This window comes from Mirounga angustirostris, unplaced genomic scaffold (genome assembly GCF_029215605.1).
Source record: "Mirounga angustirostris isolate CCGP_5_RB_7025 unplaced genomic scaffold, mMirAng1.0.hap1 SCAF_12, whole genome shotgun sequence".
Taxonomy (NCBI): Eukaryota; Metazoa; Chordata; class Mammalia; order Carnivora; family Phocidae; genus Mirounga; species Mirounga angustirostris.
In genome coordinates, this window is record NW_026991720.1 from 51,370,677 (window position 1) to 51,389,713 (window position 19,037).

The 19,037-nt window shown below is 41.3% G+C and overlaps 1 protein-coding gene across 2 annotated transcripts in view; it reads right to left on the reverse strand.

Annotated features, from left to right (window-relative positions):
• FAM221A (family with sequence similarity 221 member A) overlaps nt 1-19,037 on the reverse strand; it is a 104,530-nt gene that overhangs the window by 20,816 nt on the left and 64,677 nt on the right. The window contains exon 1 of one of the 2 annotated variants that reach the window (XM_045864561.3): nt 2,356-2,466. The exons of the other annotated variant lie outside the window; for it this stretch is intronic. Within the exon in view, the coding sequence (XP_045720517.2) occupies nt 2,356-2,420 (65 nt within the window). The 5' untranslated portion in view covers nt 2,421-2,466. Of the gene's footprint in view, nt 1-2,355; nt 2,467-19,037 lie in introns of those variants that run through there. 2 annotated transcript variants of the gene reach the window in all.

Consider the following 19,037-nt stretch of genomic DNA (forward strand, 5'->3'; position numbering starts at 1 on the left):
ATGTTAATAGCAAAATTACACACAATAGGAATAAAGCTTTTCTTTCCCAAGTAAAAGAGGATTCTAAATTAAATAAAAGTCAATGAACTCATGACATCTGACTTTATTGATCCAGGTTTACCACTGGACAATTACCACAAATTCAATCTCAGTTTCTCCTTTGATTCTGAAGCAAACATGCTCATTCTTTTCATTAAAAGCTAGAATCTAAACTGCTAAAAATTCTAATATTTTCCTCCTTTAAAAACAGTACTCCCCCCAAAAAACAACAGTGCAAAAAACATCAGTGCAGAAGACATGGGTAATGCGAACCCAAACCCTGGCCAGGAGCTTAAACCCACAAATACCCTTGGATCTGCACAAGCTCAAACCCATATCTATATTGAGTAATCATCCTTTAATTCCAAAACTTTGACTTCAAAGTTTTATGGGAAAAATTAAGCCACCAATATTGCTTAATTTCTGGAGAAATTAAGAATTGGCATCCCTGGAGAAAAGGAAGCACAAGTAAAAGAATTTGTTCAAAACTGAAGAAATTTCTCCTTGAAAATATCGCCCCTTAAAAGCCATGAAAAGATGTTGTTTGTAGACTGCTACTTAATTTTTTGTGCAATCCATACCTTTTTCCATACTTTCAAGCCTTTAGCTGAGATAGATAAATAAAACCAATTCAGAAGCTATGAAACCATCACAACCTTCTTCCTTAATTAAATAATTTAGATACACAATAGTTAAAAAAGGGGGGGGGGCATTTTATTCTGAGAAAAGTTTTGGATCATTTCACATTATAATAGCTACCATGTAGCGTATCAATAGGTACTGGAAAAAAAAAGATCAATGCAGGTCTTTAAAGATAGAGATCATTTATATTTGACTGCTAAACCAGCACAGCTCAAACTTTACAGTAGTTACAAATCCCCAAGGGATCTAGTTCAGATGCAGATTTAGGTTAATAGGTCTGGAGTGGGCCTGAGAGTGTGCATTTCTAACAAGCTCCCAGGTGTTGCCTACACAGCTGGTCCATGATTGCTACACTCTGAATAGCAAGGCTCTAACTTTTATAGTGAACTATTCCAGGTTATTTATATTTGCAAAAATAATTTTCCACCAGTCTTAACATTTCTGGACCAGGCAAGAGACCATAGCTGGAGGCCCACAATCCACATATCTAAATATCTAAAGATCTAAGTTATCAATCAACACCAAGGCCCAGCAACTTGCTCCCAGGGAAAAGCCCTGGAGCCCTGGAGCCTAAAGAAGCCGGCCCAGCCCTGGTGAGCACTGGGTGGAAACTGTTCTGGGCACGGGACTCATGGCCTTACCTGGACCAACCGGACCCGGGGATGAGGCCTGACCCATGAAGCTCCTCATTCTTACTTGTCTGGCTCAGAATTACCAACCATTTCTAGGTGCTCCCCAAAACTACACCACCGAGACAGTCAGAAGGAGTGACGGTCAGCTAAGGAAAACCGTTTGCCCTAACAACCCTGGGTGTTTTGGGGCGACCACCTTTAAGCCGAGCAACCCGTCTCGCTCAGGTTTTCAAGGCCGCTGGGATTTCCCAAGCAGCAGTGATTTACCTTACTTTCCGTGTATGTACACATATTATCCCCTCCCCCACCCCACCCCCGGCCAAACCGGCCCCCCCACCTCCTCCCGGACCCCGCCACCCCTGGCGCCCTCAACCCCACATCCTCCTGCTACAACCTCTTCAGGAATTCCTATTACCCAATCTCCCAACTGCCAAAAACCTTTCTTGGGAGACCGGAAAAAAAAAAAACCAAACACGTTTCCGCAGGTGCATCAGCCTTTGTCAGGGCCCAGGGCAGCGAGTCTCGTCCTCAATCCAAAGGGGCAGCTACGTTTCCATTTCCGTGAGAGGAGTTTCTCCGGAACCACCGAAACTACCCCAGTCTGTCTTTCTCCTAAAACCAGCACCTCGGGGTTGGGAGCATGTTTGGAAGTTCACGACATACCCTACTACTAAACTAACATGCAAATGACGTCCGCTATTTCTTCTAAGGCCCGAGTACTCACGATGTAACTCTCCAATGGCCATTTAGAAAAAACAGTTGGACCTCCACATAAATTTGAGAGTTAATAATCCGTCTTGGAAGGGGTCGAAGCGGGAGACCTCTTAAACAGCCTCGGAAGAGACTTATTAGAACTCCATGTCATTACAATATTTAATTACAAAAAGACGAAACTTAAATCAAGATAAGTAAGCCTCCCCCAGCCGCCCCCAGCCGCCTGGGGACAGATTCCGGGAGCCCCAGCCGGGCCCCTGTCCGCGCCCCCCGCCCCCCAGCCCCCGCACTCCTCCGGCAAGGGGGACGCGGCCCGCCGCAGCCTCACCTCCGATACTCCAGGTACTCGCCCACGGCCGCGGCGCCGCCGGAAGGCAAGGTCAGCCGCTCCATAGCCGCGGGAAACCAGAGGTGCCCGCCCCGCGCGCTGGCGAGCCGACCTCGGAGCAGCGAGACCCGCCCCGCCCCGCCCCGCCCCGCCCCGGCCGGTCGCGCCCCCTCCCGCCCGCCTCCCGATTGGCCGGCCCGGGGACGGCGGCGGACGCGCAGGGCGCGCGCTTCCACCTGGCAGCCGGCTCTGCGCCGGCGAAACCTTGCGTCTCCTAGTGCAGCGCACGCCGCTCGGATTGCTGTTTTCCGCAGGCGCAGACCTGGTGCCGCTTGCCTTTCCCGGGCTTCGCAGGTCTCCTTGAGAGGTAACAAGTGACAAGGGAGTGCAGTGCCTTGCATATCATGGACGCACAGAACATGGCTTATTTCTTTGTGCAGAGCTTTTCGCTGACTTTGTGGCCCGACTCGCCAGATTCCCCAGAAGTGTTTTCAATACTGGCGTTTAGAAGACTGCGTGTAGGGGCGCCTGGGTGGCTCAGTCGGTAAGCGTCTGCCTTCGGCTCAGGTCATGATCCCAGGGTCCTGGGATCGAGCCCCGCATCGGGCTCCCTGCTCAGTGGAAAGCCTGCTTCTCCCCCTCCCACTCCCCCTGCTTGTGTTCCCTCTCTCGCTGTGTCTCTCTCTGTCAAATAAATAAATAAAATCTTTAAAAAAAAAAAAAAAAAGACTGCGTGTAAAATCAGTAGCCCTGAGTGCCTCCAGTTTGGGTGGCACTAAAGCACCATGTTCTTCCAAGGAAGTGAATAGCGGGTTTAAGGGGAAACAAATAGAAACAATTTAGTTAAGATTTTTTACACCTTTGAAAATATTCTCCACAAAAATCTTTTTTAAAGATTTATTTATTTTAGAGAGAGAATACGGGGGAGGGGCAGAGGGAGGGAGAGAGAGAGAGTCTCAAGCAGAGTCCACACTGAAGCGTGGAACCCCATCCCGGTGGATCTCAGGACCCTGAGATCAGGACTTGAGCCAAAACCAAGAATGGAGGCTTAACCGACTGTACCACCCAGGTGCCCCAACATAAAATCTTTTTTAAAGCTGAATTACTATGGGATTGGCTTACCAACCCGGAAAAGGAGTAGGAAATCCATCACTACTCAAGGAGTCCCTAAACTCTGAGGCTCCCTACAGATCACCTTGAGGGCTCTCTACAAACTGTGAGAAATAATGGGCAAACAGTAAGAAAAATAATTCATTGAACTACAATACTTAATTTCAAAGTACTTTCCTGAACACTGTGTTTCAGGTCCCAAAGACAAGATATTATGTAGGCAAATTGTTTACATGCCCCCCCACACACACACTCCTTCCTTTTTAGTGCTCTTTTTTTTTTCCTTTCTAAAGTCGGTCCTCCTACTCAGGGAGGTCCCAGTCCCACTTTCACATCCTCACTAATTTTTGTTAATTACTCTCCACCAGAATGTTATCTCATAACTCAGCTTAACCAATAAAATTTGAAGTCTCCCAAACACTTTAGCATTTTATAGAGACAAAGAGCTTTCAACAGCCAGATAAAGGAGTGATCCTAAAATGGGGTTATTTTAGGAGAAGGAGCCCTACTCTCCCATCACACCTTGTGGGCTGCTGCTGCCAGTTTTATCTCTTTATGAGCACCCACCTCTGCTTTTTTTTTTTTTTTTCAAGTTTTACTTACTTAAGTAATCTTTCTACCCCACGTGGGGCTCGAACTCACAACCTGGAAATCAAGAGTCACATGCTCTTCCAAATGAGCCAGCCAGGCACCTCAACTGCCCCTGCTTTTAAGCAGCAGCTAAGCTAACAAATATAAATAGCAGAAAGTGCCAGGCTATGTAAGCATATAGAAAAGTGGCAGGGGAGTGTCTATGTAGACAAGTACGAGTTAATGAGTCTAGAGGGAAATAGTTAAAATAGACTCTGCAATTGTGGACTCTTCCAGGAAGATGCTGGGGCAGTAAACTCTGACCAAAGAAGTCAATGAAAATATGGAACATGACAAATAAGACTATGGAACAAAATAGAAAATGTTATTCTAAGCTTTTATGAAATTGGCACCTTTGCTAATTAAGATACTATATATGGTTTTGACCTCTGCTTTTAAAAAAAAAAATCATGGAACTATAATTACCTCCCAAAAGTTGCCTTAATTGATCTAGGAAATAAGATGGACAGAGGGACATGAAATAGGGACACTTGCCTTGGTAAGTATTAGATACTTTACAGATACAGTCCTCATAAAATAAGATAGGAATTATCAGCATTTTGCAGTGATGTCTAAGTTAAGGATGTTTTTTCTGCAAATAATAAAATAAACCAACTAACAGTGCTTAATTAAACATAGGGGTTTTTGTCATTGTTGTTAATCTAAAGAAATAAGTAGGCGGTTGCAGGCATTGGTTCAGGGCGTTTTCCCCGTCGTTGCAAGAGATTCTGAAATCATATCCAAATTCAAGAAAGAAAACAGGGGCAACCAACATCAGCTATTCCTTTTTATCAGGTAAGAAAGAGTTTTCTTAGAAGCCCCTCCAAAGCCTTTTCACGTGTGTGTCATTGTCCAGAACTATGTCACATGGCCACTCCTAGTTATATAAAGGAGGCTGGGAAAATGAGTACAGTACTTCGATTTCCCAGGCTTTATGAGAGAGGAGGTCGAGAGGGTTAAAAACATGTATTGGTTAGTTAGACCATAAGATGTCATAACTCACCCCTTGAATTGCTTAATACCCAAGCACACCTTTCTTCCCATGCAGGTATTTTGCACTGAATGCATTCATCAGACCCTGAAGGAAAGCAACCCAAAGTTTCAGCCACCTATTGCATTCACCTTGAAGTTTGGAGTCTCTGCAGTCTGCTCTGCCATTCACTCTTAAATGGTTTGTCCGTTGATAGCTGGAAGACAAGACAGCTGTTTGCTCTGCTCACCTTCCCCAAAATACCCAATATTACAGTAATAACGGTAGAATAGAATAATTACAATAAAAACTCTCATTCAGAAAAGGGGAGAATGGGGGGCGCCTGGGTGGCTCAGATGGTTAAGCGTCTGCCTTCTGCTCAGGTCATGATCCCAGGGTCCTGGGATCGAGTCCCACATCGGGCTCCTGACTCAGCGGGGAGTCTGCTTCCTCTCCCTCTGCCTCTCCCACTGCTCATGCTCTCTCTCTCTCTCTGTATCTCTGTGTCTCAAATGAATAAATAAAATCTTAAAAAAAAAAAAAAAAGAAAGAAAGAAAAGGGGAGAATGGGAAATACACAGAAAACACTAGTCCATCGCAAATACCAAATCCTGCCAGGCAGAATAGTAATGACTCCAAGTTCCAGCAGTGAAGAAAGTTCCTTGCATGACCCATCAGATTGGGCAGACTCTGATTCTGCTCTCTGGAAGGATTTCCCTTATCAATCCCCTGCCCCTCTACCTGCTGTGTTCTCTCTCTCTCTCTCAAATAAATAAATAAAATAAATAAAATCTTTTAAAAAAGGGCTAATACCAGTAAATTTTTGCTAATATTTCCTTTATTTCTTATAGAAAATTTGTTCCTAAATCTCATGTTTAATCTTACATGCTTTTTAACTTTATAGGATTTGTTCTTTTGAAAATTGTTGTTCAGCTTCATGGATGTTGATGTTTGTATTAGATATCCCGTTCATTTCTGAATGGTAATCAAGCAATTATGTAAAATTTACTTATCTATTCTACTGTAATGGACATTAGGTTGTTTCCAGTTTTTTGTTATTATAAACATTGCTATTATGAATGTTCAATGTACATCTCTCTTGGTGCAAGTGTTTTTTTAGGGCATGCTTAAAACAATTTTATGATGTGTAATTATACATCAATAAAGCTGTAAAAAAATATATGTGACCTTAAACAAGTTTCTCTAGGACACTTGTTCTTGAAATTTAATGTATGTTAAAGTCACCTAGAAAGCTTGTAAAACAGATTGTTGGCCCCATCCTCAGAGCTTCTGATTTAGAAGGTCTGGGGTGCTACAGAGAATTTATATTTCTTCTTCTGGTGGGCTGGAAACTCTTCTATGGTATGGATAGATGTGTAGAATTGCTCAGTCATATGATATGTGAGTGTTCTCCTTTCTATATGTCAAATTATTTTCCAAAGTGTGCTCCCAGCAGCAGTATAAAACATATTGTTACCAACATTTCAAATTTTCCACTTCTCATGCTTGCCAACATTGTTGTTTTATTTTTAAGATTTTATTTATTTATTTATTTTAAAGATTTTATTTGTCGGGGAGAGAGAGAGCACAAGTAGGGGAAGTGGCAGGCAGAGGGACACACATGCTTCCTGTTGAGCAGGGAGCCCGATGCGGGACTCAATCCCAGGACCCCGGGGTCATGACCTGAGCTGAAGGCAGACGCCTAACCGACTGAGCCACCCAGGCGTCCCTATTTTTAAGATTTTATTTATTTGAGAGAGTAAGCAAGAGAGAGAGAGAGGGAGAGAGAGCACAAGTCAGGGGAGGCAGAGGGAGAAGCAGACTTCTGCTGAGCAGAGAGCCAAATGTGGGGCTCGATCCCAGGACCCTGGGATTATGACTCGAGCCAAAGGCAGACATCCAACCGACTGAGCCACCCAGGCACCCCAACATTGTTGTTTTAATTGTATCTCCCTAACAATTAATGACACTGAACACTTCTTCATTTTTATTAAGCATCTCTATTCCCTCTCCTGCAAAATGTCTGATCACAAATTTCTCCCATTTTGAGTGCTTCTTTCATTGACCTATAGTTCTTTACATGTTTTGTATAACAGTTTTTCGTTGGTTGTATATGCTATAAATATCTTCTCCAGATGGCAGCATAAATTAACAAAAATTATTTAATGTCAAATGTATCCATCTTTTTGTTTATGGTTTGTGCATTTTGTGTCTTCTTTCAGAAATCATTTCCTACCAACAGTCATAAATATATATACCATATATTTTGTTTTCTGCAATTTATTTCTGTAATCTGTATCTATATTATTTTCTGAAAGGTTTACGTTCAGAATGTTAATCTAGTAGAATTGACTTTTGGATATGGTATAAAGTTAGGGACCTAATGTATGTGTTTTCAATTTTAATATCCAACTGTCCTAGCACCATTGATTGAAAGCTTTCCTTTTTCTACTGATATATCAAGTGTCCAAATATGTATGGATATCATTATAGACTCCTTATCATGTACCATGGTCTATTTGTCTACAATTTACCAAAATCCCCCTATATTATTGCAGCTTCAAAATAAGTACTAATATATGGTAGTCTAAGTACCACAAAGCTTTGAATTTGATATCACATAATATTAGGAATTACTATTAATTGTCTGAGGTCTCATAATGGTACCGTGGTTATATAGAAGAATGTTCTAATTCTCGGGAGATGCATACTGAAGTGTATTTAGGGTCAGGTGTCATAATGTCAAGCAATTTACTTTCAAATTGGCTCAACTGCCATTGAATCTAACTTGTGAGTATACAGGTATTCATCATACTTTACAGTTTCTGTGTGTTTGAAATTTTTCACAATATGATGCAGGAAAATAATGTTAGGAAGGTAATACCCCACAACCTGGTAATGGTTTAATGCTTGTAAGAAGACCGTTTCATTTGTTAAAAACATTTTAGCCAACACTTTGTTGTTTTCAGTAGGAAGACTGGCCCAAATAGCCTAAATAACATGCCATGTTACCAGAAATGGAACTTCTCTTTTATTGTCTTTGGGATTTTCTGTTGTTCTCTTACCTCTTATATTGAATATTTAGCTCAATAGTTTTCAGCATTGATTCTTGTCCAATATATACACTAAAGGCTACAAGTTTCCATCTAATTATTGTTTCATCTGGGGGTGCCTGAGTGCCACAGTCGGTTAAGTGTCCAACTCTTGGTTTCCGTTCAGGGTTGTGATCTCAGTGTTATATGAGACCAAGCCCCACATTGGGCTCCGCGCTCAATGCAGAGTCGGCTTAAGACTCTCTTCCTCTCCCCCTGCCCCTCCCCGCTAAAATAAATCTTAGAAGACAAATGGATTCTCACATCTGCTTCTGTTTAAAAAATAATTATTATTATTGTTTCATCTGTCTCTCACAGTTTTGTTATCTATTACTTCCATTTTCATATATTTCTGACTTGTAATTTCCATTATGATGTTTTGATGTATGACTTATGTAGATGTTTTGAAATTTTCCAAATATATATATTTTTAAACTTACCTTTTGTTACTGACTTAATTGAACTGTGGTCAGAGAATGTGGTCTGAATGATTCCTACCGTTTGAAATGTGTTGAGATATGCGTGATAGCTTAGTACGTGGTCAGTTTTTGGATATGTTCAATATGTGCTTGAAAAGAATACATGTTCTTCAGTTGTTTGGGAAGTATTTTTATATGTCCATTAAAATAAGCTTTTTATTTGTTCAGATCTTCTGTGTTACTGATTGTCTGATTCAGCAGTTGTTGAAAGAGGAATGTTAAAAGCTTTCATTCCGATGATTTTGGCAATTTCTCCTTGTAGTTATATCCATTTTTTCCCATTAATATTTAATATTTGTGTTTTTTAATAATACTTCAGTATGTAGTACCTCTAAAAAATATACTTTTTTTAAATACCACTATACCATTATAATATCTTTAAAAAATAATAATGCTTAATGCCCTCAAATATCCAGTGTTAAATTTCCCCAATTGTCTCAAATACATTGATTCATAATTGGTTGAAGTCAGAATCCACACAAGGTCCACACATCACACTTGGATACCTCTTGTGTACCATTTCAGATCTTGTTATTTTAGACACTGCTGCCCCAGCCATTTGTGTGGGGCCTTCAGCCTGCTCCTCGCGAGTACAACCTGACAGCCCTCAGCCCGCGCTTCATGCCTGTCTCTGCCTGTCCCTGGGGTTCTCTGTTCACAGTGCAGGAAACTGCTTGCTCTTCATACACGCGCAAAAACCCAGAAGTGCTTGTAAATGCTCCGGGGGCAAACTTTGACCAGTGGGGAATGTGAGCCAATAACTGTAACTCCCTTTCTCCCCTACGGATGTTTCTGAGATGCATTTCACATGGCTCCTCAGAGGATCCCACAGGAGCGAGCAGTTTCCTGATCCATAATCTGTCCTTACACGGACTCTTTCCTTCGCTGTTTTACTTCCTGTATCTCTGGATTCACACGCTCACATAAAATATTTGCACTTTCAGGGGAACCCAGGCTAGGACAGTGTCCTCCATCTATTTTAATCTATAGGTTTATCCTTCCCCCCAACCCCCCACTTTAAATAAGGACACTAGGCCCGTTTTCCTATAGAGGTTTCCACTTTCTTAAGTTTCACTGAAGGGCGCCTGGGTGGCTCAGTGGGGTAAGCAGCTGCCTTTGGCTCAGATCATGATCCCAGGATCCCCAGATCGAGTCCCCCGCGGGGCTCTCCGCTCAGCGGGAAGCCTGCTTCTCTCTCTCCTGCTTCCCCCTGCTCGTGTTCTCTGGTGCTCTCTGTCAAATAAGTAAAACCTTTTTTAAAAGTTTCACTGATTATAATCCTTTGGTTATGCTTTGTCTGTTCCTCTGTACTCTATATTTCCTATGAGCTATCTAGAGCCTTGATCAGATTGAGGTACAAATTTTTGGCAAGAATACCTCCTGGGTGTTGTTGATATTCCATCTCGAATATACATATGAGGCTTGCTTGTTTCTTTTCATAAAGCTAAGATTGATCACTGGCTTCAGTTGTTGGCAGCCTGATCTGTAATGTGCCCCTTCCCCTTTCATCAAATCACTTCCTTCACTTTTTGTTTTATACATTTTGAATACTAAACCTGTATTAGGCAATATAAGTTTAGAATTGGAATTGTTATAACCGTTACATATTCTTGGTGCTTTGAACTACATATCAATGTGAAGCAAAGCCATTTCTAGTGTTGTTTTTGGTTTAAAGTCTATTTTACTTGATATTAATAAAACTATACCAACTTTATGTTGATGGTGTATCTTTTCAATCCTTTTATTTTCAACAGTAACAAGCAGCCAACACACATCAAAAACCTGAGATTTGTCCAAACATTTCTCTCCTTGTTATAGTTACATATTCTTGGTCCCGAGACATAGCTGATAATAATTGGACGAACCTCCCACTGTTATCACCAGCCTAGGTCCTCACTGCCTGCCGTCCTAACCCCTCTACTCAGCCAAGTCCATATTTTAGAGTCTCTTACTTTAAGCACCCCATTTATGGAATTGAATTCTCTGGAGACAGGAATGCATTTTACTAAAAATAATAGAAAACTTAAGTGGCTTAAGATTTAGCTGGTTCAGGGGCACCTGGGTGGCTCAGATGGTTAAGCGTCTGCCTTTGGCTCAGGTCATGATCCCAGGGTCCTGGGATCGAGTCCCGCATCAGGCTCCCTGCTAGGGGGGGAGCCTGCTTCTCCCTCTGCCTCTGCCTCTCTCTCTCTCCCTCTGACTCTCATGAATAAATAAATAAAACATTAAAAAAAACAAAGATCTAGCTGGTTCAGCAGCTAAATGACGTCATGGCTGACATCTCTGCAGCATCCGTGGCCTTCATTATCACAAAATGGCTTACACAGCATCAGCCCTCCTCCAGGACATTTCTAGTCATCAAACTCCTGTCCCCAAAACTCAGCTCCAATTTCTCCAGCTCTGGAAAGGAGGGAACTCTGTTTCCCAGCCATGCAGTATTAGACCCTTTAAAAACATTGAAATAGCTAATACTATGAAGACTTTTCATGAATATTCAGATAATTTCAGATTTCTGGGTCTTATTGCTTATGACGGCAATATTTCTGGAACACCCACCAATATCCTCCCTTGTCTGCTATGCAGCATCTAGTCTTCTATGAGATTTTCTTTGATTTCCCCACTCCCAAAGACTGTCCTTTCCCTGAACTTTCTATTATAGAACTTAGCACTTAAACAGTATGACTTGTCTCTTCCCTCTAGATGACAGATAAAGTCCTTCAAAATCTCACAGGTAGCCCCAGTGTTCTTCATGAGAACAAAAGAAGGTGAGCTTTGTATCTATGGCCACAGTAAAAGTCTCAGACTGGTCCACCCATGAGTTACTGGATCTCACTGACCTCTGATCTGAGCCAGCTCCCTGGAGGAAGGAGTCTTTACTAATTAAGAACTGCAGGGGCGCTTGGGTGGCTCAGTTGGCTGAGCGTCTGACTCTTGGTTTCGGCTCAGGTCATGATCTCAGGGTTGTGGAATCAAGCCCGCTATTGGGCTCTGCGCTTGGCGTGGAACCTGCTTGAGATTCTTTGTCTGCTCCTCCCTGCCACTCACGGACATTCTCTTTCTCTCTCAAATAAATAAAATCTTAAAAAAACAAAAAAACAAAAACTCGAGGGGGTGCCTGGGTGGCTTAGTTGGTTAAGTGTCCAACTCTTGATCTCAGCTCAGGTCTTGATATCAGGGTTGTGAGTTCAAGCCCCACATTGGACTCCACACTGGGTGTGGAGCCTACTCAAAAAAAAAAAAAAACAAAAAAATAGCTCCAGGGTGCCTGGAGGCAAGTGGAAAACAGCCTCCAGACAAGCTTCAATCAATATGAACATATTGGAATGTTATTTGGGTTGTAGAGTACCTTTACTTTAAGCATTTTATGGCCTGCAATTTGGAGAACTTCATACTGACATGGTTATTGGGTACCTGAACACTACACTCTTTTTTTTTTTTTTTAAGATTTTATTTATTTATTTGACAGAAAGAGAGACAGCGAGAGAGGGAACACAAGCAGGGGGAGTGGGAGAGGGAGAAGCAGGCTTCCCACGGAGCAGGGAGCCCAATGCAGGGCTCGATCCCAGGACCCTGGGATCGTGACCTGAGCCAAAGGGAAACGCTTAACGACTGAGCCACCCAGGCGCCCAACACTACACTCTTTTTAACCTGACATGTCATGAGTCTCTGATGGCCCATGGCAGCATCACTTCCAAACCAAATGTGGAGAAACAAGTCTTTGAGAGCTCCAAGTAAAGTTCCTGAGCCACTTCTACTCAGCTGAGGGTTCTAAGTTCTATAGTAAAGCCTTCCCTGTCTCCAGTCCATCAGGGACATATCATTTCCTATAATTCCTTGACTACTACGAAGTCCTTCCAAGTTAGGGAAACCCCAGCCATGTTCCACCCAGAGGAGAGGGTAGAATAGAGAGGATTGCCTCAAAGAGGTCACTGAGGGTATCTTAACAAAAAGATCCTGGCTTGGGGCACCTGGCGGGCTCAGTCAGTAAAGCGTGCAACTCTTTATCTTAAGGTTGTGAGTTCGAGCCCCACATTGGGTGTAGAGATTACTTTTAAAAAATCAAAAAGATCCCACTTAACATCTAGCACTTCTGGGATTCCATCTGAGTTCTATTTCCATTCCACTCTGAACCCACTAGCTGTATCTGGCTGGCAGACAGAAATGCTGGAGGAAGATAATGATTCAGGGAGACAGGAGAAATCCAATGAATAGAGAATTTTTCTTTGTTATGGTGTGGGGATATCTCACAGGCTTTTACCAGTGCCTAGGATAAACACTCCATGCCAGTTCCCACCAAACACCTTTCTGATTCAAAATTTAGCTTCTCAAGTATCTTAACACTGAAAAGGTAGGAACTAGGAAACTCTAGCGTCATTAGATAGGAACAAAGTTTATTCTAAATGAACAAAGTAGCATTTCTGTATAAATACCTGTCTCAGGTAATACCAGTATAATACTTACATAGAGCTTTCTATGTGCCAGGCACTGTTCTCAGACCTTTATATGTATTAACTCCTTTTATCTTTATGACAATCCTATGATGAAGTAGGTTTTATTGTTGTTGTTCTCATCTTCTGAATGAAGATACCAAGGCATTCAAATGTTAGATAACTTGGGCGCCTGGGTGGCTCAGTCAGTTAAGCAACTGCCTCAGCTCAGGTCATGATCCCAGGGTCCTGGGATCGAGCCCCACATTGGGCTCCTGCTCAGTGTGGAGCCTGCTTCTCCCTCTGCCTCTGCCGCTCCCCCACTTGTGCTCTCTCTCTCTCTGTCAAATAAATAAATAAAATATTTAAAAATATATTTCTTAAAAAAAAAAAACATTGACTAACTTATCCACGGTCCTATCTGTTGGTAAGAAGTGGCAGAGCTGAGATTTAAACCCAGGCAGTCTGGTACAGAGTTTGTTCTCTTAGGCACTCTGCTATTCAGTGTGGAACCTGTCCCCAAGAGACCTGCAAAGGGAAAGCTCAAGCCCAGGCCATGGGGTTCTCACCAATATGCTGATCCTAACCAACCCTGCCAACACTCCCAGACCTTCATAACAACTCAGATGATCCCTCCTTGTCCCAGCCAGATCTTGGTTTAAATAAGGAAATACAGGATGTGTGGTACATGAGGAATAAATCAAAGGCTTATTAGAAAAGTTTTCACTCATGCTCAGATCATTTCTGATTTCAGTGTCTTTCAATACACTAGCAGTATTTTCCACTCTTGTTCACCATGCGTGCTCCTCCCTGCTTCTCAAATTCAGAACAAGCTTCCTGTTCCATGGAAGGCCTTCCTCATTGCCACCCAACCCCCCAAAGGCAATCCTCCTGTACTGCCTCTGGCAGCAGCTAGCCCTTCATAATATATCCACTATTATTCTCATCTCTCTATAGACGGTGAACTCTTTGAAAGCCTCTGTTTCCCCATTTGTATATTGAGAGTAATAAAATTCACCACCACCCCCTCCATGAGAATTAACTAAAATAATCTCACCAAAGCACTTACTTGACATTCAGTTTTCAGTGGAGGATAGGCAGCTATGAAAATGTCGTTTTGTAACCTTGGGTAGTTGGTACAGTGTTGACACACAATATACACTTAGTAGATGTTTGCTCAATGAGGACACAATAATCCCCCAAATCACTAAGGATATACTTTTAAAGTCTTAGTTAAAGGTCTTTAGTAGAGCGCTAGCCCTGATTTGCCAGTTCTGCCTGTGAAAATGTCACAATCCAAATTGTCATATACCTTGTTGGTGTCAGTTCATTTTTGCAGTTATAGTTGAAAGGATGCTGTGACCAAGACTGTTTGAAATTAAAATAGAGAAGCAAATATATTCAGATAAGGAAAAGGTCTCCTTGCTTTTAAATTATTTCACTACTACACTTAGTCATCTTACATTTTAAGATAAAGACAATAGGCTAAAAATAGTCCTTTTGCATTTTTCCTTTTTTGGGTCCTTTCCCTGCTATGTAGTTTTAGCTTTAAATAAAGAACAATGACTGCCTTCAAGTTATCTTATAAACAGATCAAGTTTTGTTATAATTACCAGTACAACAAAATTTCAATGTACCCAAAAAAATGCCTAAGCTCCTTGGCATGACCTACTTTACCAGATTACCATTAATACAGAAAAAATTCCAGACTAAAAAAAGAATTTGGAAAATGCCTTAGAGAAATGGGATATCTATTGGATAAAAACCATTTCTGACACTCAGTAAGTTTTGGTCTGTATTTTACTTACTTCATTGAATTCATTGTAGGTGTTTCTAAAATCTCTATGTTACTAATCACACAAATATAGAGAAATTGATTAATATTAGCTCCAAGAACAAACTGGTGATTGACAGAGGGGAGAGGGTCGGGGGGGGGGGGGGTTGGGCAAAATAGGTAAAGGGGATTAAGAGGTACAAACTTACAGTTATAAAATAAATAAGTCAGGGCACCTGGATGGCTCAGTCAGTTAAGCATCTGACTTGATTTCGGCTCAGGTCATGATCCCAAGGTTGTGAGATTGAGTCTCAAGTGAGGCTTCATGCAGGGCATGGAGACTGCTTAAAATTCCTTCTCTCGCCCTCCCTCTGCCCCTCCTCCTCTCTAAAAAAATATAAAAATAAAATAAAATAAAAAGTCATGGGGCTGAAAAGTACAGCATAGGGAGTATAGTCAATACATTGTAATAATGTTGTATGGTGACAGATAGTAACTACACTTATAGTAGTAAGCATTTAGTAATATATATAATTATCCAATCACTATGTTGTACACCTGAAACTAATATATTTTATGTCCACATTTTAAAAAATTAATTCGTATAAGGTTATTTATTTTACCTTAATTCTTTTGAAAGGAATAAAACAGCCATCTTATATCATTTTATAAAGCATCTGTTTTCTTATGCAGGGAATATCTTGTAGTTAAAATTACAGTTTAATAATTTTTGTTCTTCATACATTTAGGAAACCTGAACCTTATCTTTGCAGAATTGCGGAAAACAGGGCGCCTGGGTGGCTCAGTTGGTTAGGCGACTGCCTTCGGCTCAGGTCATGATCCTGGAGTCCCGGGATCGAGTCCCACATTGGGCTCCCTGCTCAGCGGAGGGTCTGCTTCTCCCTCTGACCCTCCCCCCTCTCATGCTCTCTGTCTCTCATTCTCTCTCTCTCAAATAAATAAAATCTTCAACAAAAAAAAAAGAATTGCAGAAAACAGTATTGAACTTGACACAATTATTTGCACAATCTATAGACATTCCTTCCAGAAAATGCTACCAAATACCTATGCTGTATAAGCATCATGCTGGATGTTCAGGATACAGGAAGACAAATGAACAAAATCGAAAAAGTAAGTAATGATAAGTATTATAAAGAAAAAGAAAGCAGATTAAAAGGAATGGAGTGAAGGGGATAAGGTGTTATATAGATCAAATAAATATCTTTGAAAACTTAGGTGACTTGAGCAGAATCCTGAAAGAAACAAGTGAGTGAGCCACAGAGACACTGAGAAAGAGTGCTCCAGGCAGGTAGACTAGCAAGTGCAAAGGTCCTGAGGCAGAATGTATTTTGCTTGTTCTTAGCAAAGAGATCAATATGGGTGGAGTGGTGTGAGCAAGGAAGAGGAAAAAAAAGCAGGAGATGAGATCAAAGAGAAAATAGGACCCAGATCATAGAGGGCTTTATGGATCCAATGGAAAGATGACATGAGCCGCAAATGTAATTTTAAATTTCCTTGCAGCCATATTTTAAGAGGTAAAAGAAACAAGTAAAATTAATTTTAGTAATATATTTTATTTGACTCACTATATCTAAAATATTATCATCTCAACATGTAATTAATGTAAGAAAATACTCATGAGTTACTTTACATTTTTTCCTTTCTTCCTAAGTCTTTAAAATCCAGTGTGTATTTTATACTCACAGCACATCTAAATTCAGACTAGCACATTTCAAGTGCTCAAGAGCCACATGGGGCTAGTGGCTACCATATTTTATCTATCAAATATATACAGAAATAAAGAGAAGAGTATAATGAATTTAATGTCGTTATCACCCACTTTCAATAATTAGCAATACATGGCCAGACTTGTTTCACTTATGTCCATCCACTTTCCCCAAACCCAGATATTTGGGGCAGGGAGGGTAGATACCAAATTACTTTATTTGAAGGAATGGCACAAATGAAACAAGTTAAGTAGATATTTTGGTACCCAGATCCAGATATTTTTGAAGGAATATACTGGAGAGTTTTGAACACAGGAATGACTTTTAACAGCTCACTCTGCCAAGTTAAGAATAGTTCATGAAGGAGAAGCATGGGTGGAGACAGGAATACCCGATGAGAGTATTATAATAATCATGGTGAACTGATAGCACCTTAGTCTCGGGGGTGGTGGTGGCAGGGGAGATGGTGAGGCATGGAGGATTGACTGGATCCTCACTATATTTCAAGGGTAAAAGCTGACAGGATAGACTGATGGAACAGTTATGGAATCTGAGAGAGAAGAGTCAGGATGACTCCTAGGTATTTGGCCTAAGGAACATGACAGGGTTGTCATTTACTGAAATAGGGGAGGCTGCAAGAGGCACACCTGGATGGGTATCAAGAGTTCATTTTTGGATATGTGAAATTTAAACTACCTGTTAGATATCCAAGTACAGACAGTGAATGAAAAGTTGGAGATCTAGATCTGCCATTCAGAGAAGAAGTCTAGGCAGGAGATATAAATTTAAGAGTGCTCAGAAAACAAATGATGTTAAAAACCATGGGACAAGATGTGTTCAGTAGGCAGTGAATATATGTAGAGGAGAGGTCCTAGTGCACACCAAGGTTTAAAGCAGGAAGAGGAGGAGAAACCAGGAAAGAAGACTGAATAGAAGCCCCAGATGAGCCAGAAAAATAAATAAATAAAACCCAAGAAAAAGTATTGTCCCAGAAGACAAGTAAAAGAAGTATTTCATGGAGAAGGTAGAAAGCAAAACACAAAACTAAATTGAAAAAGAAAATAAAAACCAATACCAAGAATTTGAAAACAAACTGAAGCAAATGAACCTACTGGTGTACACATTTGGTGACAAAATCACACAAAGAAAAGAATTATTCCATCTGACCTTTGAACAAAATATTTTGACTATAGAGTTCTGAGTGGGACATAATCTTTGGGGCAAAAAAATTAAAAAGGCAAACAATCTTAAATTATCTAGTTTCGGGACACCTGGGTGGCTCAGTCGGTTAAGCGTCTGCCTTCGGCTCAGGTCATGATCCAAGGGTCCTGGGATCGAGTCCCACATCGGGCTCCCTGCTCCGCAGGGAGCCTGCTTCTCCCTCTGCCTCTGTCTCTCTCTCTGTCTCTCATGAATAAATAAATAAAATCTTAAAAAAAAAAATTATCTAGTTTCATTTAGTAGTTTTATTGTTAATAGCAACAATCGTATTATTGTTTGGAAACCAACATATGCATATTTTAATATACTACTACTAAGAAACTTATGTTAAAGCTGTTCAACATTGAAAGACCAGTTAAAAAAAAAAAAAAACCGTTGTGGGGTGCCTGGGCGGCTCAGTCAGTTGAGTGGCCAGCTCTTGATTTTGGCTCAGGTCATGATCTCAGGGTCGTGGGATCAAGCCCCGCATTGGGCGGTGCGCTCAGTGTGGAGTCTGCTTCACATTCCCTCTCCCTCCCACTCACTCGCTCTCTCAAATAACTAAATAAAATCTTTTTTTAAAAAAACCTTGTAATTTTATTTATTTTTTTTTTTAAGATTTTATTTATGTATTCATGAGAGACAGAGAGAGAAAGGCAGAGGGAGAAGCAGGCTCCCAAGGAGCAGGGAGCCCGATGCGGAACTCGATCCCAGGACCCTGGGATCATGACCTGAGCCGAAGGCAGACGCTTAACCATCTGAGCCACCCAGGTGCCCAAAACCTTGTAATTTTAAATTACAGTTATAAATATCAGTATAAACGTGTACTTTTAAATTTTTTCTATAGTTACTTATTTTCTAGGTCTGTCCACTGAAAAGGCCAAGAAGCAAAATAATTAGGTAGCAACAAGAATCCCATATTGTGGGCCGCCTGGGTGGCTCAGTCGTTAAGTGTCTGCCTTTGGCTCAGGTCGTGATCCCAGAGTCCTGGGATCGAGCTCCCTGCTCGGCGGGAAGCGTGCTTCTCCCTCTCCCACTCCCCCTGCTTGTGTTCCCTCTCGCTGTGTCTCTCTCAGTCAAATAAATAAATAAAATCTTTAAAAAAAAAAAAAAAGAATCCCATATTGTCGTCTCAAAATACCATTTCACACTAAAAGGACTCGGGATTTTCCAGACAGTCAATTCCAAGAAATACACCAGCTGAGCTTGGGATGTCTTATTGTACCAGAAAAAGAAGAGGCTATCAAAAGCTAATATTGTCATAGCAAACACA